We start from the raw sequence: 25,699 nt of genomic DNA, 5'->3' as shown, positions 1-25,699 counted from the left end.
CTGTATTAAATGTTGTGCAGTTGTTAGACTTGCGCATTTTTAAACTAATGCTGATATTTCAATGATATTCTACGTCATATTGCAAAGTCTTTCGACAATATGAAGAAAGATGTCTTATTGACAGGTAACACATTTTTATTTAAACATTATGATGACACTAGAATGCCTTTGACAACAAGTTTTCAAAATGATTTTGGTGCCCCCTTCCCCATCATATTTTTTTTTTTATTCTTATCTGGTTTTAGTAAGATAATGTAACATTTTGGAATAAAAATACAAATGAGCAGTCCAAAACTTGAAGCTAGAATAGCAGTGGTAATGTTAGCTCCATCAGGAGCATCAGGGGCGGCAGCAGTCCAGCTGTGTGTAAACTTTGAGAGCACAGGTGTCTCTGGGGAAAGGGAGGGGGAATCCTGATGATCATTTAATAGTGGAAAGTCCACCACACTCAAGATATTAAATTCATTGCAGTCGTAAAGGCTGAGGCTTACTGAGACAAGGAGGGCTACCCTTCCACGCTTTATGCCATGGCTCAGAGCAATGTGTTGTAGGGGAAGTTTTGGGGCATGCTCCATGCCTCTCCCAAGGCTGAATGTCCATCCTAGAAATCAGAGTAGAGGTAGAAGGGTTTCCATGATAGTGATGTGGAACTGAGGCGGGCTGAATGAAGCCTGATTACTGAAAACAGTCACCTGTGACGACAGTCAACTGTCACTCAAAGCGGCCATGGCCTTCGTCATGGATAACTCTAAGCCTTAATGTAATTTAAATGACTGAGTTACATAAAAAGTCTGAACAATTTGTGCATCAAAATGCGTACAGGGTTTTAGATATGGTTTGCTGAATACTACAGTGGCTCTGAAAGCTCACCATACTGAAAATTGAGAAAACATGTGAAGTAACAAAACTAAGGAAGATTATTTGTCATAAAGTGAAACCAAAGATATTTTTTTCAGTAACTGTGGATTTTATTCTTCATTAGCTTTTGGGCTTGTGCATATATATAAATATATTGGTCAATATAATTGTCTCACATAGTATTAGATGCTGTCATCTCAATATGCTCAAATGACATACAATGGAAAAAATACTACAGTAGTACGTTTGAAAATTCAGTGAAAGAAAGATAGATGTCTACTTGACAGTCTTTTTAATGAATTATTATGTAGAAATGATGGTGGCACTAGAATGCCAACAATTTATTATGCTTCAGAATGCTTTTGGTGTCTCCTTCCCCATCATATTCTTTTTTGTGTTCTTCTCTGGTTTCAGTAAGATAATATAACATTTTGGAATAAAAATACAAATGAGCAGTCCAAAACTTGAAGCCAGAATAGCAAATATCTCTACAGCAACACTGAACTTCCCAGGAGAGCTGACATACGCTGGGATAAAAGTGATCCACACTGCACAGAATATCAACATGCTAAAGGTGATAAATTTGGCTTCATTAAAATTATCAGGCAGTTTCCGAGCCAGAAAGGCAAGAATAAAACATAACATGGCCAGAAGTCCTATGTAGCCAAGTACAGCCCAAAAGCCTACAGCTGAGCCCAAAGCACACTCTAAGATGATTTTGTCCTTGAACTTCTTAAAATTCTTAAAGGGAAAAGGAGGAGAAATTGATAACCAGAGGATACATATGACAACTTGTATAAGAGTGAAACCGAGAACACTGAGTTTCTGCTGCACAGGCCCAAACCATTTCATCCAATTACTACCTGGAAGTGTGGCTCTGAAGGCCATTAACACCACTATTGTTTTCCCCAGAACACAAGAGATACAGAGGACAAAGGTGATGCCGAATGCGGTGTGTCGCAGCATGCAGGACCACTCAGAGGGCCGACCGATGAAGGTCAGAGAGCACAGGAAACACAGAGTCAATGAGAAGAGCAGCAGGAAGCTCAGCTCAGAGTTATTGGCTCTGACAATAGGTGTCTGTCTGTATCTGAAGAAAATTAAGGCCACAACAGCTGTCATAAATGTTCCAAACAGGGCAGCTGCAGTAAGCAGTGCTCCCATAATCTCTTCATATGATAGAAACTCTTCCTCCTTCTTTACACAGGCATCTCTTCTCTCATTTGACCAGAACTCAGGATGGCACCGCACACACGTGATAGCATCTGAAAAATAATATTGAAGCAGGTGTTACACTTATTCAGTGCATTTATATTTTTTCTCTCTAGGTTGCATCTTTTCATTGCATACAAGACATACACAATGTAGTAACTAGACAATAAATAAATAACATGTTACAACTACATGGCATCATCATGAATTACTTGGATTTCATAAGTATGAGGGACAGTACACTATAAAGAGGTATTATTCATACATTTTGTTCATTTGATTTGTTTTTTTCTTCATAATTAAGCATTATATATATTGTTTATTTAAAGGTATTATGCTGTTCCATTGTTCAAATATCAAACATGATCTCATTTACTCAACCTTGAACCTTTACAGTTTCAGAAAGTAGTGGTAAATAGTATCATTAAACTATTAGTTGAAATGTCCAGTGTTGACATATAGAAGAATCGATTGGCAGAAACTGAATATAATATTCAAAGGTATGTTTCATTATCTAAGAATGAGTCATTTTTAATCAAAATGATACATTCATTCATGTAGCTGATTAAAAGGTTCTGTGTCAGTATTTGTCTAGGATCTTTGATGTTTGTTTTATTAATTCATGTGAACATAATACAACACATAACACAAGACTTCTGTCTTGTATTTTATATAACTGCACCTGTAATGTTGCTGATTTCTCCCTCTGCACATCTTAAGCAGTCATAACAGCAGACAGGTTTTCCTTTCTGGAGAACCTTGCGAGTTCCTGGAGGGCATTTCTCATTGCAAACTGCCACTGGCACCTGCATTAACAAAGAGACGATGAGAAAAAAGTATGGGTATTCACTTTAACCTAACTTTTGTCTTGGTTTGCCTCTATTATTAATGGTGATGCATCAAAACCAAAAAGTATGACTATCCAGTCAGCATAACTATAAATGTACAGCATTGCAACTATGAGGAAAATGTAGAGGCATTCACTTGTTGTTGTCTTTGCAGACCAAATATAATAATGCACTAACATCAGCTAGTAACACAAAATTATAAAGAAATATAGTTAAAGTGATCACATGGTAGCTGACCTCTGGTGAGTTCTGTGCCCAAATTAAAGACTTATTTTGCAGAGTCAGCTGTTTGTCTGCAGGTAAAGATGCATCATAAAGACCAACTGTGACAAAGTCCACAATGCCATTTTCTGTTGGCTGCCAGTTTATAATTTCATACTTTGCCGGTGGGTCTCCATTTTCATTAAAGTAAACCTCATCTCCTTCCTTCGTTTTGAAATTAATCTTTCTTATGTGCTGTAAAATCTAAGAAGATATGCATTAATGTAGACCATTATCTGAAAATATTTTGGTCTGTTGCCTCTATAGTATGTTAGACAGACTGCAACAATATATTTTTAGAAATGTAAATCCTTTTCTTTATTGATATAACTTGATGTAAATACTATGATTCAAGTCTTTGGCGTTAAGCTCACCGTAAAGGGATCTAGCTGCACCTTGGTGTTACATGTTTTATTGCAGCTGAGAATAACATGAAGTGCGTGGGCCGCAGCATACACTCCTTTATAGACATTATAAAATATAGGCATGAGCGACATATCAGTGTAGCTGTTTTGCACTCCCGTCAAATCTTCATGTCCAGTACATTCTCTCTGATTCCCTGTTGATGACTTTGACTGTGTGAACTTACAGCTAAATAATGTCTCCCAAAACTCTGTAAACATTTCATTACTTGATGAATTGAGTGGCTTCACATTCAACATGAACTCTTCCATGCCACTGACAAGTGCTGCGGGGATAGACAGGCCTATGGCACCATCCAGAATGTGATGCCTATCCACTGCTGCACTTTCAGAATCAAAGATCCAGGCCTCAGTACCTACCCACTGGTACCCAGTCAGGTTGTGTTGAGCCAACTCGTTTATTATCACATACAACTCTGTGGGCGAGAGGAAGGTGACAATGACCTTTGAAGTAGAAGCCTTGATCATTTCAATTGTCTTTTGTATTTTATCTGGTGGATCTGTCCTAAAGACAGATACAGAATATTCCAGACAAATGCCCAGCTGCTGGGCAATTTCTGTGAAAGTGGCCATTCCATTATTGCCGTAATCATCATTTGTTCTTATAGCTCCAACCCAAGTCCAACCAAAGTGCTTGACCAACTGGGCCAGGGCTCTGCTCTGGTAGTAGTCACTGGGTATTGTTCTGAGGAAGGATGGGTACTTGGTTTTATCACTGAGGCAAGCACAAGTAGCAAGGTGGCTGATCTAAAAGAAATAAGAAATGATATCCCAAGATGAAGTTGTAAAATATAAAATATAAAACATTCACAGAACACACTACAGTGTTTTTAAACCCCATGACCAGCTGGAAGAATTACACACTAATGATTGCTTTTCACAAATTAAATTTCATTTTTACCAGTCTTACCCACCATTGGGATATGAAACGGTCCGATGACAGTAGCTATAGCCATGCAGGGAGAGGAAAAGGTCTCTCCCATAATAGCCTGCACTTGGGCAGGTCTGGTACATGGAGCCTCTGAGGGTGCAGATACCACTTCATTACCATTTGCCAAGGCCAATGCGACCCTCACACCTCTGGCAATGGAGACACAGGCATCGTAGATTTTATAGCCCAGAGAAATACCAGGCAGAAGGTCTGTGCTGTTATTAATCTCCTCTATGGCAAAGAGCATAGCCTGGGCATACTGGAAACCTCTGAAATTGAAACTTGATGGAGACAGTTATAAATAGTTTGAGACTTAAATAATCGCATAGTCAATGAAGGTATTTGATGGTATCAATACACGCAACACACAATATTTCTTAATTTAATATTCATTCCATAACCAGTTTTTGACCTGTTTTGTATCTGTACTTACTTCCTCTTCGATCTTTGTATAATGAACACATTTTTCCTATCTAATTTACCTGGTGCACTGCAGTGGCAGTGGTTTGTGCATGTAGGTATCCTGTCTGTTTTTCCATGCATTGTGGAAAGAGAAGATTCCCCCCAATATAATGTCCCCATCTTTAAACATCTGGGGGATCTCAGGATCCCCTATCCGCCTGCACACCGGATCCTCAGCCTGAGAGAAAGACGCCATCAACAACAGCTGTAAGAGTGCCCATGCCTTCTCTGACCACCTCTGTGTCGACGACATACTGTGAATGAGAGCTAAACCACTGGGTGGCATCACATGTACTTTCATACATATCAAAAGCTTACACTTATATCAAGACATTTTGGTGCCGCATAAAAATATTGACCAGTGATGTTTTGTGGATATACCAGGTGGTTTGAGAGGAGGGAGGTGCCCTGACAGAAAAAAAAAAAAACATTTGGGGCCTTAACATTCAGTATCTTAAATAATATTTATATTTATAACTGTAGATCTAGGAATGATGAAACACCCTAGCAAATTACAAAAACACCAATTTAACAAGACACACATTTAGAAAAATGTTTTTGGGAGACAAAACACAACCAAATACAGAAACGCTGCAACACGGTCAAAATTGGACTGTTTTTAGTTTTGTTTTGTGTATTTGCAGCTTGTGTCTTTCCTTTTTTTTTTTTTCTCACTTGTCAAATAGGTAAAGCTGTTTTCTTAATTTGCTTGTTTTTTTGTCAATTTGCATATCTTTTCCTATAAGTTGCAGTGCGTTGAGCCCTCGGGTCCACTGAATACTACCTGTTGCAGCTGAGAGTGGTGAGAGTGAATCAAAATAGTGAAACTGTGGGCTGTAACACCAAAACAGAGCAACAGAGACAGGCTGGGCTGGTGAAAGATAAAATAATAATATTTATGTTAATGTCTCAACACTGCACAAAATACACATTCATTTAAACTATATAAACTTTCGGACATTTTTGGACTTCCGGAATTGCCTGAATAAAAAAAGGAGCAGCCTCAATGATGACATAGCTCTGCTCTGCTTTTCAGACTCGGCCAATTAGCTCTACAACTCATCTCAGGGCTTTTTACACATTCAACAACAAGAGGTAAAGTATTCATGGTTGAACTCAAATCAGAGGAAACCAAACAAGTTAAGCCACAGATGTCTTTTGTCTTGTGAAACTATGGATTTTATTCTTTGATTACAATTTTATTATTGTTATTATCACTGTATTAAATGTTGTGCAGTAGTTAGACTAGCGCATTTTTAAACTAATGCTGATATTTCAGTGATATGCCACGTCTTATTGCAAAGTCTTTCGACAATATGAAGATAGATGTCTTACTGACAGGTAATGTGACAAGTTGTATATAACAATTTATTCATACATACAATTTATTTTGAGTTAAAACACAGTTCATCTGAAAAGCTCATTTCAGTTTGATATTATCACAGTTATTATAGTATCTATTTTAAAAGATGTAATTTCATTTATGGTAGTTGTGAATGTATATGAAGACTATGCAACGAGTGAGTAACACCAAGAAGAGGAATGCAGATAGGTAATACAAATCTTTATCTGTGTGGGTTAATGGTTCGTCGATCTGTTGGTAATGCCTCGGGGCTCCAGTAGGGGGATCGCGCTCCTCTTCCTCATTCAATACAGACGAGTGAAGGAAAGAGCTGCGTGTGTGTTTTCCTCATCCTTCTCCCGTTACTATTCCCCTTTTTAAGGGTACAACAGTAACACATTTTTATTTAAACATTATGATGACACTAGAATGCCTTTGACAACAAGTTTTCAAAATGATTTTGGTGCCCCCTTCCCCATCATATTCTTTTTTGTATTCTTATCTGGTTTTAATAAGATAATGTAACATTTTGGAATAAAAATACAAATGAGCAGTCCAAAACTTGAAGCTAGAATAGCAGCAGTGGTAATGTTAGCTCCATCAGGAGCATCAGGGGCGGCAGCAGTCCAGCTGTGTGTAAACTTTGAGAGCACAGGTGTCTCTGGGGAAAGGGAGGGGGAATCCTGATGATCATTTAATAGTGGAAAGTCCACCACACTCAAGATATTAAATTCATTGCAGTCGTAAAGGCTGAGGCTTACTGAGACAAGGAGGGCTACCCTTCCACGCTTTATGCCATGGCTCAGAGCAATGTGTTGTGGGGGAAGTTTTGGGGCATGCTCCATGCCTCTCCCAAGAGTAGAGGTAGAAGGGTTTCCATGATAGTGACGTGGAACTGAGGCGGGCTGAATGAAGTCTGATTACTGAAAACAACTGTCGCTCAAAACGGCCATGGCGATTATTATGGATAACTCTGAGCCCAACTGTAATTTAAATGACTGAGTTAGATAAAAAGTCCCCCCCCCCATACAGAAAAAATACAAAGGCACTCAAACTGGAAGAGAAATAATGGACAGGGCAGCATAAGTTGAATTGCATCCATCCAAAAAGTATTTCCCCAATAGGGGATTAATAAAGTATATATTCTTCTTCTTCTTCTGCTCAACAATTTGTGCATCAAGATGTGTACAGGGTTTTAGATTTGATTTGCTGAATACTACAATGGCCCTGATAGCTCACCACACTGAAACTTAAGAAAGCACATGTGAAGTAATAAAACACAGGAAAATGATTTGTCAGACAAGTGAAACAAAGATGGGTTTTTTTTTTCAGTACCTTTGGATTTTATTCTTTTTAGCTTTTGGGCTTGTGCATATATATAAATATATTGGTCAACATAATTGCCTCACATAGTATTAGATGCTGTCATCTCAATATGCTCAAATGACACACAATGGAAAAAATACTACAGTAGTACAGTGAAAATTCAGTGAAATAAAGAAAAATGTCTACTTGACAGTCTTTTTATTGAATTATTATGTAGAAATAATGGTAGCACTAGAATGCCTACAATTTATTATGCTTTCAGAATGCTTTTGGTGTCTCCTTCCCCATCATATTCTTTTTTGTATTCTTCTCTGGTTTCAGTAAGATAATATAACATTTTGGAATAAAAATACAAATGAGCAGTCCAAAACTTGAAGCCAGAATAGCAAATATCTCTACAGCAACACTGAACTTCCCAGGAGAGCTGACATATGCTGGGATAAAAGTGATCCACACTGCACAGAATATCAGCATGCTAAAGGTGATAAATTTGGCTTCATTAAAATTATCAGGCAGTTTCCGAGCCAGAAAGGCAAGAATAAAACATAACATAGCCAGAAGTCCTATGTACCCAAGTACAGCCCAAAAGCCAACAGCTGAGCCCAGAGCACACTCTAAGATAATTCTGTCCTTGAACTTCTCAAAATTCTTAAAGGGAAAAGGAGGAGAAATTGTTAACCAGAGGATACATATGACAACTTGTATAAGAGTGAAACCGAGAACACTGAGTTTCTGTTGCACAGGCCCAAACCATTTCATCCAATTACTCCCTGGAAGTGTGGCTCTGAAGGCCATTAACACCACTATTGTTTTCCCCAGAACACAAGAGATACAGAGGACAAAGGTGATGCCGAATGCGGTGTGTCGCAGCATGCAGGACCACTCAGAGGGCCGGCCGATGAAGGTCAGAGAGCACAGGAAACACAGAGTCAATGAGAAGAGCAGCAGGAAGCTCAGCTCAGAGTTGTTGGCCCTGACAATAGGAGTCTGTCTGTATCTGAAGAAAATGAATGCCACAACAGCTGTCATAAATGTTCCAAACAGGGCAGCTGCAGTAAGCAGTGCTCCCATGATCTCTTCATATGATAGAAACTCTTCCTCCTTCTTTACACAGGCATCTCTTCTCTCATTTGACCAGAACTCAGGATGGCACCGCACACATGTGATAGCATCTGAAAAATAATATTGAAGCAGGTTTTAGACTTATTCAGTGCATTTATATTTTTTCTCTCTAGGTTGCATCTTTTCATTGCACAAAAGACATACACAATGTAGTAACCAGACAATAAATAAATAAGATGTTACAACTACATGGCATCATCATAAATTATTTGGATTTCATAAGTATAAGGTACAGTACACTATAAAGAGGTATTATTCATACATTTTGTTCATTTATTTGTTATATTTCTTCATAATTAAGCATTATATATATTGTTTATTTAAAGGTACTATGCTGTTCCGTTGTTCAAATATCAAACATTATCTCATTTACTCAACCTTGAACCTTTGCAGTTTCAGAAAGTAGTATTAAATAGTGTGATTAAAATATTAATTTAAAGGTCCAGTGTTAACATATAGAAGGATCTAGTGGCAGAAATGGAATATAATATTCAAAGGTATGTTTCATTACCTAAGAATGAGTCATTTGTAATCAAAATGATACATTCATTCATGTAGCTGATTTAAAGGTTCTGTGTCAGTATTTGTTAGGATCTTTGATGTTTATTTTATTAATTCATGTAAACATAATACAACACATAACACAAGACTTTTGTCTTGTATTTTATAAAACTGCACCTGTAATGTTGCTGATTTCTCCCTCTGCACATCTTAAGCAGTCATAACAGCAAACAGGTTTTCCTTTCTGGAGAACCTTGCGAGTTCCTGGAGGGCATTTCTCATTGCAAACTGCCACTGGCACCTGCATTAACAAAGAGACGATGAGAAAAAAGTATGGGTATTCACCTTAACATCACTTTTGTCTTGGTATGCCTCTATTATTAATGGTGATGCATCAAAACCAAAAAGTATGACTATCCAGTCAGCATAACTATAAATGTACAGCATTGCAACTATGAGGAAAATGTAGAGGCATTCACTTGTTGTTGTCTTTGCAGACCAAATATAATAATGCACCAACATTAGCTAGTAACACAGTATTATAAAGAAATATAATTAAAGTGATCACATGGTAGCTGACCTGTTGTGAGTTCTGTGCCCAAATTAAAGACTTATTTTGCAGATTCAGCTGTTTGTCTGCAGGTAAAGATGCATCATAAAGACCAACTGTGACAAAGTCCACAATGCCATTTTCTGTTGGCTGCCAGTTTATAATTTCATACTTTGCTGCTGGGTCTCCATACTCATTAAAGTAAACCTCATCTCCTTCTTTCGTTTTGAAATTAATCTTTCTTATGTGCTGTAAAATCTGAAAAGATATGCATTAATGTAGACCATTATCTGAAAATATTGTATTAGTCTGTTGCCTCTCCAGTATGTTAGACAGACTGCAACCATATATTTTTATAAATGTAAAACTTATTCTTTGTTGATATAACTTGAAGTAAATACTATGATTCAAGTCTTTGGCGTTAAGCTCACCGTAAAGGGATCTAGCTGCACCTTGGTGTTACATGTTTTATTGCAGCTGAGAATAACATGAAGTGCGTGGGCCGCAGCATACACTCCTTTATAGACATTGTAAAATATAGGCATGAGCGACATATCAGTGAAGCTGTTTTGCACTCCCGTCAGATCTTCATGTCCAGTACATTCTCTCTGATTCCCTGTTGATGACTTTGACTGTGTGAACTTACAGCTAAATAATGTCTCCCAAAACTCTGTAAACAATTCATTACTTGATGAATTGAGCGGCTTCACATTCAACATGAACTCTTCCATGCCACTGACAAGTGCTGCGGGGATAGACAGGCCTATGGCACCATCCAGAATGTGATGCCTATCCACTGCTGCGGTTTCAGAATCAAAGATCCAGGCCTCAGTACCTACCCACTGGTACCCAGTCAGGTTGTGTTGAGCCAACTCATTTATTATCACATACAACTCTGTGGTGGAGAGGAAGGTGACAATGACCTTTGAAGTAGAAGCCTTGATAATTTCAATTGTCTTTTGTATTTTATCTGGTGTGTCTGTCCTAAAGAGAGATACAGAATATTCCAGACAAATGCCCAGCTGCTGGGCAATTTCTGTGAAAGTGGCCATTCCATTATTGCCGTAATCATCATTTGTTCTTATAGCTCCAACCCAAGTCCAACCAAAGTGCTTTACCAAATGGGCCAGGGCTCTGCTCTGGTAGTAGTCACTGGGTATTGTTCTGAGGAAGGATGGGTACTTGGTTTTATCACTGAGACAAGCACAAGTAGCAAGGTGGCTGATCTAAAAGAAATAAGAAATGATATCCCAAGATAAAGTTGTAAAATATAAAATATAAAACATTTACACAACACACAACAGTGTTTTTAAACCTCATGACCAGCTGGAAGAATTACACACTAATGATTGTTTTTCACAAATTAAATTTCATTTCACCAGTCTTACCCACCAGCGGGATATGAAATGGGCCGATGACAGAAGCTATAGCCATGCAAATAGAGGAAAAGGTATCTCCCATAATAGCCTGCACTTGCGCAGGTCTGGTACATGGAGCCTCTGAGGGTGCAGATACCCCTTCATTACCATTAGCCAAGGCCAATGCGACCCTCACACCTCTGGCAATGGAGGCACAGGCATCGTAGATTTTATAGCCCAGAGAGATGCCAGGCAGTAGGTCTGTGCTGTTATTAATCTCCTCTATGGCAAAGAGCATGGCCTGGGCATACTGGAAACCTCTGAATTTCAAACTTGATGGAGACAGTAAAAAATTGTTGTAACTTCAAACAATTAATTCTTGAAATTAAAACAATAGCATAGTAAATGAAAGTATTTGATGGTATCAATACACACAACATGCAATATTTCTTAATTCAGTATTCCTTCAATAACCTGTTTTGTATCTGTACTTACTTCCTCTTCGATCTTTGTATAATGAACACATTTTTCCTATCTAATTTACCTGGTGCACTGCAGTGGCAGTGGTTTGTGCATGTAGGTATCCTGTCTGTTTTTCCATGCATTGTGGAAAGAGAAGATTCCCCCCAATATAATGTCCCCATCTTTAAACATCTGGGGGATCTCAGGATCCCCTATCCGCCTGCACACCGGATCCTCAGCCTGAGAGAAAGACGCCATCAACAACAGCTGTAAGAGTGCCCATGCCTTCTCTGACCACCTCTGTGTCGACGACATACTGTGAATGAGAGCTAAACCACTGGGTGGCATCACATGTACTTTCATACATATCAAAAGCTTACACTTATATTAAGACATTTTGGTGCCGCTTAAAAATATTGACCAGTGATGTTTTGTGGATATACCAGGTGGTTTGAGAGGAGGGAGGTGCCCTGACAGAAAAAAAAAAAAAAAACATTTGGGACCTTAACATTCAGTATCTTAAATAACATTTATATTTATAACTGTAGATCTAGAAATGATGAAACACCCTAGCAAATTACAAAAACACCAATTTAACAAGACACACATTTAGAAAAATGTTTTTGGGAGACAAAACACAACCAAATACAGAAATGCTGCAACACAGACAAAATTGGACTGTTTTTTGTTTTGTTTTGTGTATTTGCAGCTTGTTTCTTTCTATGTTTTTGTTTTGTTTTTTTTTTTCTCACTTTGCAACTTCATTTGCTTGTTTTTTTGTCAATTTGCATATCTTTTCCTATACGTTTCAGTGTGTTGAGGCCTCGGGGCCACTGAATACCTGTTGCAGCTGAGAGTGGTGACAGTGAATCAAAATAGTAAAACTGTGGGCTGTAACACCAAAACAGAGCAAAAGAGACAGGCTGGGCTGGTAAATATAAAATAAAATAATAGTCTTTATTTTAATGTCTCAACACAGCACAAAATACACATTAAGCATTTAAACTATATAAGCTTTTGGACATTTTTGTACTTCTGGAATTGCCTGAATAAAAAAAGTAAAAACTTATAGTTTGCAGTTTGCAGTTTATCTTCCTCCCCATTTAGCATAACCAAGAGGAGCAGCCTCAATGATGACATAGCTCTGCTCTGCTTTTCAGACTCGGCCAATTCAATTCAATTCAATTCAATTTTATTTGTATAGCGCCAATTCATAACAGAAGTTATCTCAGGACACTTTTCAAATAGAGCAGGTCTAGACCGAACTCTTTAACATTAATTACAGAGACCCAACAGTACCACCATGAGCAAGCACTTGGCGACAAGGGCAAGGAAAAACTGCCTGTTAAAAGGCAGAAACCTAGGACAGATCCTCCGGCTCTAGGTGGGTGGTCGTCTGTCTCGACCAGTTGGGGTGAGAGAGAGAGAGAGAGAGAGAGAGAGAGAGAGAGAGAGAGAGAGAGAAGAGCGACAGACAGACAGACAGGTGCACAGCAACAACAGTATTGGCAATGGCAGTCAAGCAGGACCATGGCAGGAGGCTCCACCAGGATCCATGAGAACCTGCGAGACGGAAAGCACAAGAACTCCGGGGAAGAAGTGGAGTTAGTAACATGCATTAAAGGGACATGAATGAGTGCAGAAAGAGAGAGGAAGAGAGTAGCTCAGTGCACCATGGGAAATCCCCGATAGTCTAGGCCTATAGCAGCATAACTAAGGGATGGTTCAGGACTCACCTGATCCAGCCCTAACTATAAGCTTTATCAAAGAGGAATGTCTTAAGCCTACTCTTGAAAGTGGTGAGGGTGTCTGCCTCCCGAACCACAACTGGAAGCCGGTTCCACAGGAGAGGGGCTTGGTAACTGAAGGCTCTGGCTCCTGTTCTACTTTTAGAGACTATAGGAACCACAAGTAGCCCAGCATTCAGAGAACGTAGTGTTCTAGTGGGGTAATAGGGTAATATGAGCTCTTTAAGATATGAAGGGGCCTGACCATGAAGAGCTTTATAGGTGAGGAGGAGTATTTTAAATTCAATTCTACATTTTATAGGGAGCCAATGCAGAGTAGCTAGTACAGGAGAGATGTGATCTCTTTTTCTAGTTCCTGTCAGTACTCGTGCTGCAGCGTTCTGAATTAATTGGAGCGTTTTAATGGACTTATTGGGGCAACCTGATAATAAAGAGTTGCAGTAATCCAGCCTTGAAGTAACAAATGCATGGATTAGTTTTTCTGCATCTGTCTGTGATAGTATGTGTCTAATTTTTCTAATATTACGTAAATGAAAGAAGGCAGTCCTAGAGGTCTGCTTTATGTGGGAGTTAAATGACAAATCCTGATCAAAGATAACTCCAAGATTCCTGACAGTGGTGCTAGAGGCCAAGTTAATGCCATCTAGAGTGACTATATCTTTAGACAATGAGTCTCTAAGGTTTTTGGGGCCAAGAACAAGAATTTCGGTTTTTCTGAGTTTAACATCAGAAAATTGCAGGTCATCCAGGATTTTATGTCCTTAAGACATGTTTGTAATTTAGATAATTGATTAATTTCATTGGGTTTGATTGATAGATATAACTGCGTATCATCTGCATAACAGTGAAAGTTAATGGAGTGATTCCTAATAATGTTGCCTAAAGGGAGCATATATAAAGTAAATAGTATTGGTCCAAGTACAGAACCTTGTGGAACTCCATGACTAACTTTAGTATTTATGGAGGATTCATCGTTAACATGTACAAACTGAGTACGATCTGATAAGTATGACTTAAACCAGGTTAGGGCAGTTCCTTTAATGCCAATTTGATGCTCAAGTCTCTGTAAAGAATATCATGGTCAATGGTGTCAAATGCAGCACTAAGATCTAATAATACAAGTACAGAGACAAGTCCATTGTCAGAAGCAGTCAGAAGGTCATTATTAACTTTAACCAGAGCTGTCTCTGTGCTATGATGAACTCTAAATCCTGACTGAAAATCCTCAAATAAACTATTGTTATGTAGAAAGTCACACAACTCTTTGGCGACTACTTTCTCCAGAATCTTAGAGAGGAAGGGGAGGTTAGAAATCGGTCTATAGTTGGCTAAAACCCCTGGGTCAGAGTAGACTTTTTAAGAAGGGGTTTAATTACAGCTACTTTAAAGGACTGTGGTACATATCCTGATAATAAAGAAAGATTAATCATATCCAGTAAAGAAGTGCCAATTAAGGGAACAACTTCTTTAAGCAGCCTAGTTGGGATCGGGTCTAACAGACAGGTTGATGGCTTCGATGAAGAAATGATTGAAGTTAACTGATGAAGATCGATAGCAGAAAAACAGTCTAAATATACATCTAAGTTTACATTGACAGAAGTCTCTGAACTTGGAGAGCCACTGATAACTGTTGATGGCAGTTGGTGATTAATTTTTTCTCTAATAGTAATAATTTTATTATAGAAGAAGCTCATGAAGTCATTGCTACTTAAGTTTATGGGGATATGTGGCTCGATAGAGCTGTGACTCTCTGTCAGCCTGGCTACAGTGCTGAAGAGGAACCTAGGGTTGTTCTTATTTTCTTCTATTAGTGCTGAGTAATAGGCTCCTCTGGCATTACGGAGGGCCTTTCTATAAATCTTAAGATCATCTTGCCAATTTGAGCGATATTCTGATAATTTGGAAGAGCGCCATTTCCTTTCAGATTTCCTAGCTATTTGCTTTAACTGGCGGGTTTGGTGGTTATACCAAGGTGCTAGTCTCCTATGTTTTAATAATTTCCTTTTTATAGGAGCGATAGAGTCTAATGTTGATCGTAGTGAGCCTGTAGCACTATCGACAAGATTATCAATTTCAGAGGGACTAAAGTTGTTATAGGACTCTGTTAAATTCAGACATGGCATTGAATTAAACACTGAAGGAATCTCCTCCTTAAATTTAGCTACAGCACTGTCAGATAAACATCTGCTGTAGGAAGTTTTGCCTAATGGCTTATAATCTAATAGTATGAATTCAAAAGTTACTAAATAATGGTCAGATAGGAAAGGATTATGTGGGAAGACTATTAAATGTTCAATATCAATGCCATATGATAGAACAAGGTCAAGAGTGTGATTAAAACAATGAGTTGGTTTATTTACACTCTGACAGAAGCCAATTGAGTCTATTAATGATATAAATGCATTACTAAGGCTGTCATTGTCAACATCCACATGAATATTAAAATCACCTACAATAATTACTTTATCTGATTTAAGGACTAAGCTTGATAGAAACTCTGAAAATTCAGATATAAAATCAGAGTACGGTCCAGGAGCGCGGTACACTATAACAAATAGAACTGGCTGCAGTGTTTTCCAGTTTGGGTGAGAAAGACTAAGAACAAGGCTTTCAAATGAATTATAATTTAGTTTAGGTTTAGGGTCCATTAAAACGCTCGAATCATATATAGCTGCTACTCCACCTCCTCGGCCTGTGCCTCGAGGAATGTGAGTATTAATATGACTGGGGGGTGGATTCATTTAGGCTAACATACTCCTCGTGGGACAACCAGGTCTCAGTAAGACAAAGTAAATCAATACCATAATCTGATATTAATTCATTCACTAGAACAGCTTTAGAGGACAGAGACCTGATATTTAACAGCCCACATTTCATTCTCTTATTTTGTGCTACTGAGGAGTTGGTTTTAATTTTTATTAGATTTTTATGTTGAACTCCTCTTGTTTTTATTTCTTTAAATAGTTTAGGTGGTCGGGGACAGACACAGTCTCTATGGGGGTTTGGGTGGGTGACTGTTCTAAAGAAAGCGCAGAGGAGTGTGTAAGACAGCAGCTCTGCTTCCTGGTCCTAACTCTGGACTGTCAGGTTTTAGAAATAAACTTCGCCATATTTCTAGATAAGAGAGCCGCTCCATCCAAAGTGGGATGGATGCCGTCTCTCCTAATCAGACCAGGTTTTCCCCAAAAGGCTTCCAGTTATCAATGAAGCCCACATCGTTTGCTGGACACCACCTCGACAGCCAGCGGTGGAATGACGACATGCGGCTATACATGTCATCACTGGTCACATTGGGGAGGGGTCCAGAGAAAACTACGGTGTCCGACATTGTCTTAGCATAGTTACACACCGACTCCACATTAATCTTAGTGACCTCCGATTGGCGTAAACGGGTGTCGTTACCGCCGACGTGGATAACAATCTTACTGTATTTACGTTTATCTTTAGCCAGCAGTTTTAAATTTGATTCAATGTCGCCCGCTCTGGCCCCAGGGATGCATTTAACTATGGCCGCTGGCTTCGCTAACTTCGCTAACTTCACGTTTCTGACTATGGAGCTGCCAATAACCAGAGTTGGTTCCTCAGCGGGTGTATCGCTGAGTGGGGAAAATGTATTAGAAACGTGAAGCGGTTGGTGGTGACCTGTGGGCTTCGCCGTTCTAGTCTTCCTTCGCTCAGTCACCCAGCCTCCCTGTCTTCCCGGCTGCTCGGGAACTACCGGGGGATCTACAGAGCTAACAGAAGCTACCTTCGGTCGGACCGCACCGGCTACTGGGGGCTGGCTAACTATAGCGGCTAAAGATATCTCAGTGGTGCGGTGCCGTTCCTCTAACTCACTAAGCCTCGCCTCCAGCGCAGTAAATAAACTACATTTAATACAGGTACCATTATCTTTAAAGGAGGCAGAGGAATAACTGAACATCTGACACACTGAGCAGGACAGAGGAGAGGGAGAGGGAGAAGCCATAGCTAACTGCTAATGCTAATGAAACTAGAGTGTATGAAAAACTTTGAAAGTAGTGAAAAGTCCCTAAAAGAGGGAGAAACTCCAAGTGTTTAAGTAGAACTAGTCTACGTTTAAATGTTAAGCGGGTAAATAACCGCTGTAACGAGTAAAACTAATTTATATTTAGCGTTCACTGACAGAGCTACAGCACCAAACAGTGTACACAGAGCAGGAAGTAAACCGGAAGTGAGTCAGTACGCTTACCGTAGCACGTCCAATCCAATCACTGCTCCCTCAAGAAAGGGTTGAGGGCTGCTGTAAGATTACAGCTGAGCCAATTAGCTCTACAACTCATCGCAGGGCTTTTTACACATTCAACAACAAGAGGTAAAGTATTCATGGTTGAACTCAAATCAGAGGAAACCAAACAAGTTAAGCCACAGATGTCTTTTGTCTTGTGAAACTATGGATTTTATTCTTTGATTACAATTTTATTATTGTTATTATCACTGTATTAAATGTTGTGCAGTTGTTAGACTTGTGCATTTTCAAACTAATGCTGATATTTCAATGATATGCTACATCACAATGCAAAGTCTTTCGACAAGATGAAGATAGATGTCTTATTGACAGGTAACACATTTTTATTTAAACATGATGATGACACTAGAATGCCTTTGACAACAAGTTTTCAAAATGATTTTGGTGCCCCCTTCCCCATCATATTCTTTTTTGTGTTCTTCTCTGGTTTGAGTAAGATAATATAACATTTTGGAATAAAAATACAAACAAGCAGTCCAAAACTTGAAGCCAGAATAGCAAATATCTCCACAGCAACACTAAACTTGCCAGGAGAGCTGACATACGCTGGGATAAAAGTGATCCACACTGCACAGAATATCAACATGCTAAAGGTGATAAATTTGGCTTCATTGAAATTATCAGGCAGTTTCCGAGCCAGAAAGGCAAGAATAAAACATAACATGGCCAGAAGTCCTATGTACCCAATTACAGCCCAAAAGCTTACGGATGAGCCCAGAGCGCACTCTAAGATGATTTTGTCCTTGAACTTTTGAAAATTCTTAAAAGGAAAAGGAGGGGAAATTGATAACCAGAGGATACATATGATAACTTGTATAAGAGTGAAACCCAGAACAGTGAGTTTCTGCTGTGCAGGCCCAAACCATTTCATCATATTACTACCTGGGAGTGTGGCTCTGAACGCCATTAACACCACTATTGTTTTCCCCAGAACACAAGAGATACAGAGGACAAAGGTGATGCCGAATGCGGTGTGTCGCAGCATGCAGGACCACTCAGAGGGCCGGCCGATGAAGGTCAGAGAACACAGGAAACACAGAGTCAATGAGAAGAGTAGCAGGAAGCTTAGCTCAGAGTTGTTGGCTCTGACAATAGGAGTCTGTCTGTATCTGAAGAAAATGAATGCCACAACAGCTGTCATAAATGTTCCAAACAGGGCAGCTGCAGTAAGCAGTGCTCCCATGATCTCTGCATATGATAGAAACTCTGCCTCCTTCTTTACACAGGCATCTCTTCTCTCATTTGACCAGAACTCAGGGTCACATCTCACACAGGTGATAGAATCTGAAAAATAATATTGACGCAGGTGTTAGACTTCATCAGTGCACTTGTCTTTTTTTGTCTCTATGTTGCATTGTTTCTCTGCCTACAAGACAGACACTTAATTATTTTCATATGAAAAATGAATATAAACATATAGCAGATACAAATTATCATAATGAAGGGTCTGGGTCGTTTAAGTACAAGATACACTATTAAAAAAAAAAAAAACATTAAATATTGTTCTTTGAAAGGTACCATTCTGTTGTGCTTTCAAATGTAATTTTCAATGCTGTAGCAAAACTCTAATGTTATTCACTTTCAGTAAATTTAGTGTGTTGACATTAACTGCATGTTTAGTCATCCCCTTGCTGAAGCTGGGACTGAGATTGCCACAGGTGCTTTCTTATAAACCTAATAGATGCCAAGGCGGTGTCTGCAGCTTCTGCCTGCTCCTTCATAACAGAGAGATGTATAAGGAAGCTGTTTGGAGCTTACACACAAGGCTGGGACCCTCTACACCCTTGTGACAAAGGTAGAGGTACATAATGGCCACAGTACTAACAGAGTCTTAAACGGGTCTGTGCTGCCATAGCTCTGTGCAGCCTAGCAAGCAGGCCATCTATAATTCTGCAGTTTCTGCTTGGAAAAGTGGCCTTGCCAAGAATGGAGCTGGAGGAAGAAACCAATGGAGAGAGGGCTGGATCCACCAGAGGGAGTGACCCACAAGCACCCTGCTACCTACCATGCATGTTTGAAAATCATCTACAGGATGTAGGCCACTTTCATTCGGCTGTGGGCAAAAAAAATGTGACCAGGTAGGAGGGGAACCTGCACTGCAGACTTCCACATCATCCTCAAACGAAGAGGGGGGGCACTGTAAGTTCTTCAGAGCCCAGGTTGCCCTGCCAGTAAGCTATTTACATTGGTGGGAACTGCCTCCAATCGTGGCCCAAATGATTTCATTTTGTTATCAGTGGGGCACACAGTTCATACATCCACATCAACACCTAATATTCTGCGACAGGATGTCTTCATTTACAAGACGAGAGCTCCAAATGTAGGATTGCCAGTGCGCCATTTTTAATTTCAGGCTAAAATATATTTGTAACCCTTAACTGATGTGATTTTAGACACGACCTGTCAACTGCAGCAATCTCAATCAAGTGATCCGTCATTTGTGCAAAAACAGAAAACAAATTGAATGGAAAGTCAGCTAAAATCACTATAATTTTAGATTATTGCAACAGTTTTATCAAATTAAGACATATTTCAATCTAATTCAAAAAGACTTAATTGAATCATGATTTGTAATCTAATGTGAGAAATTATTGCTGTAATGCGAATCTTTCCTTTTGGACATTTTTTGGGGGGGCGTGGGGTAGACATAGAGGGGCAGTGGTGAGGAATTACTCAGATCCATAACTTTTTAAAAATATTTTTTTGTTGTATAATTAGATCATTATTTGTAATGCATTAATAAAAAAATCAGGATTTTATATTTGTAGTTGGTTGAGACAGAGCTCATGTTGTTTTTTTTTTTATAGGAACTGCAACTCATGATTATTTTCATTATAGATTCATCTGCTGATTATTTTCTCCATTATTAGGGAACAAGCCAGCGACCGCTGGAGATCCCTATTGTATTTGCTAGAATTCTGACCTATTATTATTTTTTGCGCCTTTGACTGCGTTTTTGCCCCCCTGAACATATACGAAAACTTAATTTGATTTGGCAAAGTTGTCAGGTCTGTTGAAAAATTTGATATTCTATGCGTCGCTTTCGGGTCTGCCACTAGGTGGCGCTACTATTGAGAAAAGTATATTGACTTTTTGGTTACTTAAGAACTCCCACATCGTTTGTCGCACATTCAAAAACCTTATATCCACGCGTTCGGTGAATGGAGCTGAATCGTCCCATATAGGCCACGCCCACTTCCGCCTATGATTTTTTTTTTGTGATAAAGAGCAAAATGTCCTTAAACTACTTTTCCGTGTTCCTCCTACACGCTTTGTCCAATTTGCACAATTTTTTTTACGTAGCACCTGGGGACCGTCTTGGCAAAAAAAGTAATTTGAAGAATTTTGATATTTAAAAAAAAAACACGTTATAAAATTAGCACTTCCAGTAAATTTTTTGTCAAAAAAGGAAGTGGACCATTTCTCCACATTGGTATGTCCGATTGACACCAAACTTGGGTCCATAGTTCCCCGTGTCTTTCTTAGGCATTGTGCACAATTTCAGGCCATCGCCACAAGGTGGCGCTCTTTAAAATGAGGAAGTTTATACCTCAACATTGGCACATGTGATTAAAACGAAACTTGGTACGATGCTTGTCCAAGGCTCCCTGAGGCTCCCTAATAAATGTGTCAACAATCCACCACTAGGTGGCGCTCTGGTGGCATGGTAAATCACTGTGCGGAGACCGTAATAGTTATAAATATGAAATTAAGAGGGCACGTGTAGACTGGTGCCTGTAGCTCACATACCAAAAATCGTGTTTGTTGTGTTTGTAGCACCCCCTACAGGATTCTAAAAAAGCAGCCCCGGCGCCACGTTTCACCGATATGTATGAAACTTGGTAGGCACGTGTAACGTGCTGAGACGTACAAAAATGCCTCTTGGACCCATACCTCAAACCCCACGGGAAGTCGGCCATTTTGATTTTCATTTTCACTTTCAGCAAACTTTTCGCATTGTATTTGAACGAATTCCTCCTAAGGAATTCATCGGATCTGCTTCACAATTGGTCTGTACTGTCAAAGTATGTTGCTGATCAAAAGTTGTGCTATTTGTGCATGTATGTTGAAGGGTGTGTCCATGGCTTTCCGTCAAAGTTGGCAATTTCAAATTCCGTGCTCATTTTCTGTGAATTTTTCGTCTTGTATTTGAACGAACTCCTCCTAGGGAATTTATCGGATCTACTTCAAAATTGGTCAGTACAGTCAAGAAGTGGTGCTGATTGAAAGTTGTGCTATTTGTGCATGTACATTAGAGGGCGTGTCCATGGCGTGGCATCAAAGTTGGCCATTTAGAATTTCTTGGTCATTTTCTGTGATTTTTTGTGTTGTATTTGAACAAACTCCTCCTAGGGAATTTATCGGATCTACCTCAAAATGGGTCAGTGCAGTCAAAAAACATTGCTGATTAAACCTTGTGCTATTTGTGACTGTATGTTAAAGGGCGTGTCCGTGGCGTGCCCTCAAAGTTGGCCAGGTTGAATTGAATGTCAAACTGTGATGCCATTTCCGGCATTTAAGGGCTTCTGTTTTAACTTACTCCTCCTATAGATTTTATCAGATTGACTTCAAATTCGATCACTGCAATCTAGACACATTGGTGATCAAAAGTTGTGCTATTTGTGACTGTACGTTTAACTGCCTGCCCGTGACGACGTGTCAAATTCCACCGATTGGCCATCAAACAGATAGTACTCATATCTTCAGTGTACAGTCACACCCTAAACACGTCCTCACAACTTCAGTGTACATGGTCCAATCTCAATGAAACTTCACGTGTTGTATAAAAGTCCCGCACTGAACATGTTTACATGACAATATTCAGACATAGTGGTAGTGGCAAAGAGCAAAGAGCTGCGTGGCGATTTTGAGCTGATTTACGTGAAATTTTCATGTTGTGATCCACACGTGTTACGATGGCACGTGACGCTGCCGCAGCACGCCCCGTGTTGTGTGGAGTGCGAGGTCCCGCCCAACGCTGCTTGCAGCTTTAATTTAATTTGATTTTTAAAAATTCTCATATTGAATGATGCTGTCACAATTACCTAGACCCAAAGTGACACATTGATATGCTTCTTCTGTCCAGCCAACAGTAATACTAACCTCAGAAATATTAAGAAAAAAAACTGAAAATGAATTAAAAGGAAAAGCAGCAAATCCTCACATTGTGAGACTGCAGTTTCATGGGAGGTTGAAAAAAATTTTGGCTAGTAATTTCTTTCATACTTTTGAAATCATATTTGGCATGTGAACATGGCGACTCTTACAGTTATTTTTTGTCTTGAATTAAAGATTACTACACCTGTGATGTTGCTGATTTCTCCCTCGGGACATCTTAAACAGTCATAGCAACAGATAGGCTTTCCTTTCTGGAGAACTTTGCGAGTTCCTGGGAGACATTTCTCACTGCAAACTGACACTGGCACCTGCATGAACAGAATAGAAAAAAGAAAAAATGAATGGGTATTCAATTTTGATTTTGATATAACAATTCAAATAAATAAACTATACTACACAGTGGTCACATGGTAGTTTACCTGTTGTGAGTTCTGTGCCCAAATTAAAGACTTATTTTGCAGATTCAGCTGTTTGTCTGCAGGTAAAGATGCATCATAAAGACCAACTGTGACAAAGTCCACAATGCCATCTTCTGTTGGCTGCCAGTTTATAATTTCATACTTTGCCGGTGGGTCTCCATACTCATTAAAGTAAACCTCATCTCCTTCTTTTGTGTTGAACTTAATATTTCTTATGTTCTGTAAAATCTTAGAAGATATGCATCAATGTAGATCATGTCCTAACAGTATGACTACAACATATTTTTCAAAATTTAAACCAAGACTTAATCTAAAATCTATAGATTAAGAATTTGGTGTTCAACTCACCATGAATGGATCTAGCTGCACCTTCTTGTTACATGTTTTATTACAGCTGAGAATATTATGAAGTGCGTGTGCTACAGCATACACTCCTTTATAGACGTTGTAAAATATAGGCATGAGTGAAAGATCAGTGAAGCTGTTTTGCACTCCAGTCAGATCTTCATCTCCAGTACATTCACTCTCATTCCCTGTTGATGATTTTGACTGCTTGAATTTACAGTTAAATAATCTCTCCCAAAACTCTGTGAACATTTCATTGCTTGGTGAATTTAGCGGCTTCACATCCAACATGAACTCTCTCATGCCACTGACATGTGCTTTTGGGATGGACAGGCCTATGGCACCATCCAGAATATGATTCCAATCCATAGCTGCAGTTTGGGAATCAAAAATCCAGGCCTCAGTACCTACCCACTGGTACCTAGTCAAGTTGTATTGAGCCAACTTGTTTATTATCACATACAAATCAGTGGGAGAAACGAAAGTAACAATCACCTTGGAAGTGGAAGCCTTGATAATGTTAATTATCTGTTGTATTTTGCTGGGTGGATCTGTCCTAAAGACAGATACAGAATATTCCAGACAGATGCCCAGCTGCTGGGCGGTTTCTGTGAAAGTGGCCATTCCATTATTGCCATAATCATCATTTGTTCTAATAGCTCCAACCCAAGTCCAACCAAAGTGCCTGACTAACTGGGCCAGGGCTCTGCTCTGGTAGTAGTCACTGGGTATTGTTCTGAGGAAGGATGGGTACTTGGTTTTATCACTGAGACAAGCACAAGTAGCAAAGTGGCTGATCTAAAAGAAATAAGAAATGATATCCCAAGATAAAGACATTCACACAGTACACTACTATTTTGTTTAAGCCCTTATGTTATGAGCAGATGGAGGAATTACAGAATAATAATTATATTTAACAAATAAAATCTAATTTTCACCAATCTTACCCACCAGTGGGATATGAAAGGGTCCGATGACAGTAGCTATAGCCATGCAAGGAGAGGAAGAGGTCTCTCCCATAATGGCCTGCACTTGAGCAGGTCTGGTACATGAAGCCTCAGAGGGCATAGAAACCATTTCATTACCAGTAGCCAAGGCCAGTGCAACCCTCACACCTCTGGGAATGGAGACACAGGCATCATAGATCTTATAGCCCAGAGAGATGCCAGGCAGTAGGTCTGTGCTGTTATTAATCTCCTCTATGGCAAAGAGCATAGCCTGGGTATACTGGAAACCTCTGAAATTCAAACTTAATACGGACAGTTGTAGATAGTTAATAATAGTTAGTAAATGCAACCAATTCAAATTTCATTTTCTTATTTTAATACTTCGTTTGATAACCTTTCTTGCACTTTTATATCTTTACCCACTTCTTCTTACATATCTTTAATCTAAATAGATACCTGGTGCATTGCAGTGGCAATGGTTTGTGCATGTAGGTATCCTGTCTGTTTTTCCAGCTGCTGTGGAAAGAAAAGATTCCCCCCAACATAATGTCGCCATCCTTAAATAGCTGGGGGTTCTCCGGATCGCCTCTCCGCCTGCACACCGAATCCTCAGCCTGAGAGAAAGACACCACCAACAACAGCTGTAAGAGGGCCCAACCCTGCTCTGGCCACCTCTGAGTAGAAGTCATACTGTTTAAGAGAGCTAAACTATTACACACGGCATCACATGTACCTTAATGTAAATCAAATGCTTGCACCGGTATTTATGCAGTTTGGGGCAGCCAAAAAAATAATACTCAGTGACAGGCTTTTTCTGTCGAACCACAAGGTGGGGCAAGAGGAAGGAGTTGCTGTATTAGGAAAATAATTTTGAGCCTTAATCGATTTTAAATATTTTAACTGGAATATTCTGGGCTGTAAAAAAAAAAAGGTTTCCTTTTTGTTAATTAACTAACATTATTGAGGCTCACATTATTGTTTATTCATAATTGTAAATCAGGTTAACATTTACAAGTAACAAAAGTAATGTGGATTAAGGATTAGGTTTATAAAGGTTATATGGGTCAACTACAAAAGGGTTAGGGTTCCACTAAGGCTGGTTTGGGGTGGAGTTGGGGTGGGGGATACCAAGTGTTTGTTTACACTATGGTCTCTATCTGCCATGTGTGCATTTGTGTGACCATAAAGTATATTTTTTCA

General features: G+C 39.3%; 3 protein-coding genes and 1 long non-coding RNA gene across 9 annotated transcripts in view; 1 reads left to right on the top strand and 3 right to left on the bottom strand.

Moving 5' to 3' along the window:
- The window catches only part of LOC127362489 (extracellular calcium-sensing receptor-like), a 79,317-nt gene extending 67,267 nt beyond the window's left edge, over positions 1–12,050 (bottom strand). For 2 of the 3 annotated variants that reach the window (XM_051398261.1, XM_051398262.1), the window contains exon 1: positions 11,774–12,050. In XM_051398261.1, the coding sequence (XP_051254221.1) occupies positions 11,774–12,018 (245 nt within the window). In that variant the 5' untranslated portion in view covers positions 12,019–12,050. Of the gene's footprint in view, positions 1–7,651; positions 8,835–9,462; positions 9,587–9,865; positions 10,094–10,266; positions 11,062–11,227; positions 11,526–11,737 lie in introns of those variants that run through there. The other variant, XM_051398258.1, reaches the window with a different exon arrangement.
- LOC127362521 (uncharacterized) overlaps positions 1–25,699 on the top strand; it is a 112,524-nt gene that overhangs the window by 60,712 nt on the left and 26,113 nt on the right. For 2 of the 4 annotated variants that reach the window (XR_007884471.1, XR_007884467.1), the window contains exon 3: positions 1,856–1,934. This is a non-coding gene — a long non-coding RNA (uncharacterized LOC127362521). Of the gene's footprint in view, positions 1–1,855; positions 1,935–8,645; positions 8,731–18,765; positions 18,851–25,699 lie in introns of those variants that run through there. The other 2 variants (XR_007884470.1, XR_007884468.1) reach the window with 2 other exon arrangements.
- On the bottom strand, positions 947–5,327 carry LOC127362491 (extracellular calcium-sensing receptor-like). Its single transcript, XM_051398265.1, has 6 exons — positions 5,015–5,327; positions 4,516–4,813; positions 3,554–4,348; positions 3,156–3,383; positions 2,753–2,876; positions 947–2,123 (listed from the first exon to the last, which is right to left on the bottom strand). Exons 1-6 carry the CDS (start codon positions 5,293–5,295, stop codon positions 1,210–1,212), a joined length of 2,640 nt encoding a protein of 879 aa, XP_051254225.1. The 5' UTR covers positions 5,296–5,327; the 3' UTR covers positions 947–1,209.
- Positions 17,798–25,324, bottom strand: LOC127362507 (extracellular calcium-sensing receptor-like). The gene is made up of 6 exons (XM_051398292.1): positions 24,956–25,324; positions 24,504–24,801; positions 23,556–24,350; positions 23,208–23,435; positions 22,973–23,096; positions 17,798–18,954 (listed from the first exon to the last, which is right to left on the bottom strand). Exons 1-6 carry the CDS (start codon positions 25,186–25,188, stop codon positions 18,041–18,043), a joined length of 2,592 nt encoding a protein of 863 aa, XP_051254252.1. The 5' UTR covers positions 25,189–25,324; the 3' UTR covers positions 17,798–18,040.

This window comes from Dicentrarchus labrax, unplaced genomic scaffold, assembly GCF_905237075.1.
Source record: "Dicentrarchus labrax unplaced genomic scaffold, dlabrax2021, whole genome shotgun sequence".
Classification (NCBI taxonomy): domain Eukaryota; kingdom Metazoa; phylum Chordata; class Actinopteri; family Moronidae; genus Dicentrarchus; species Dicentrarchus labrax.
This window is presented reverse-complemented; position numbering and strand designations above follow the sequence as displayed.

What these genes read in the sequence shown, in the direction of transcription:
- LOC127362507 (XM_051398292.1), bottom strand. Translation starts at nt 25,188, where the DNA reads ATGACTTCTACTCAGAGGTGGCCAGAGCAGGGTTGGGCCCTCTTACAG. An exon ending in TTGCCACTGCAATGCACCAG is followed by an intron (nt 24,802 to 24,955) that starts GTATCTATTTAG and finishes GTCCGTATTAAG; the next exon opens with TTTGAATTTCAGAGGTTTCC. An exon ending in GACCCTTTCATATCCCACTG is followed by an intron (nt 24,351 to 24,503) that starts GTGGGTAAGATT and finishes TATTTCTTTTAG; the next exon opens with ATCAGCCACTTTGCTACTTG.
- LOC127362491 (XM_051398265.1), bottom strand. Translation starts at nt 5,295, where the DNA reads ATGAAAGTACATGTGATGCCACCCAGTGGTTTAGCTCTCATTCACAGT. An exon ending in CTGCCACTGCAGTGCACCAG is followed by an intron (nt 4,814 to 5,014) that starts GTAAATTAGATA and finishes GTCTCCATCAAG; the next exon opens with TTTCAATTTCAGAGGTTTCC. An exon ending in GACCGTTTCATATCCCAATG is followed by an intron (nt 4,349 to 4,515) that starts GTGGGTAAGACT and finishes TATTTCTTTTAG; the next exon opens with ATCAGCCACCTTGCTACTTG.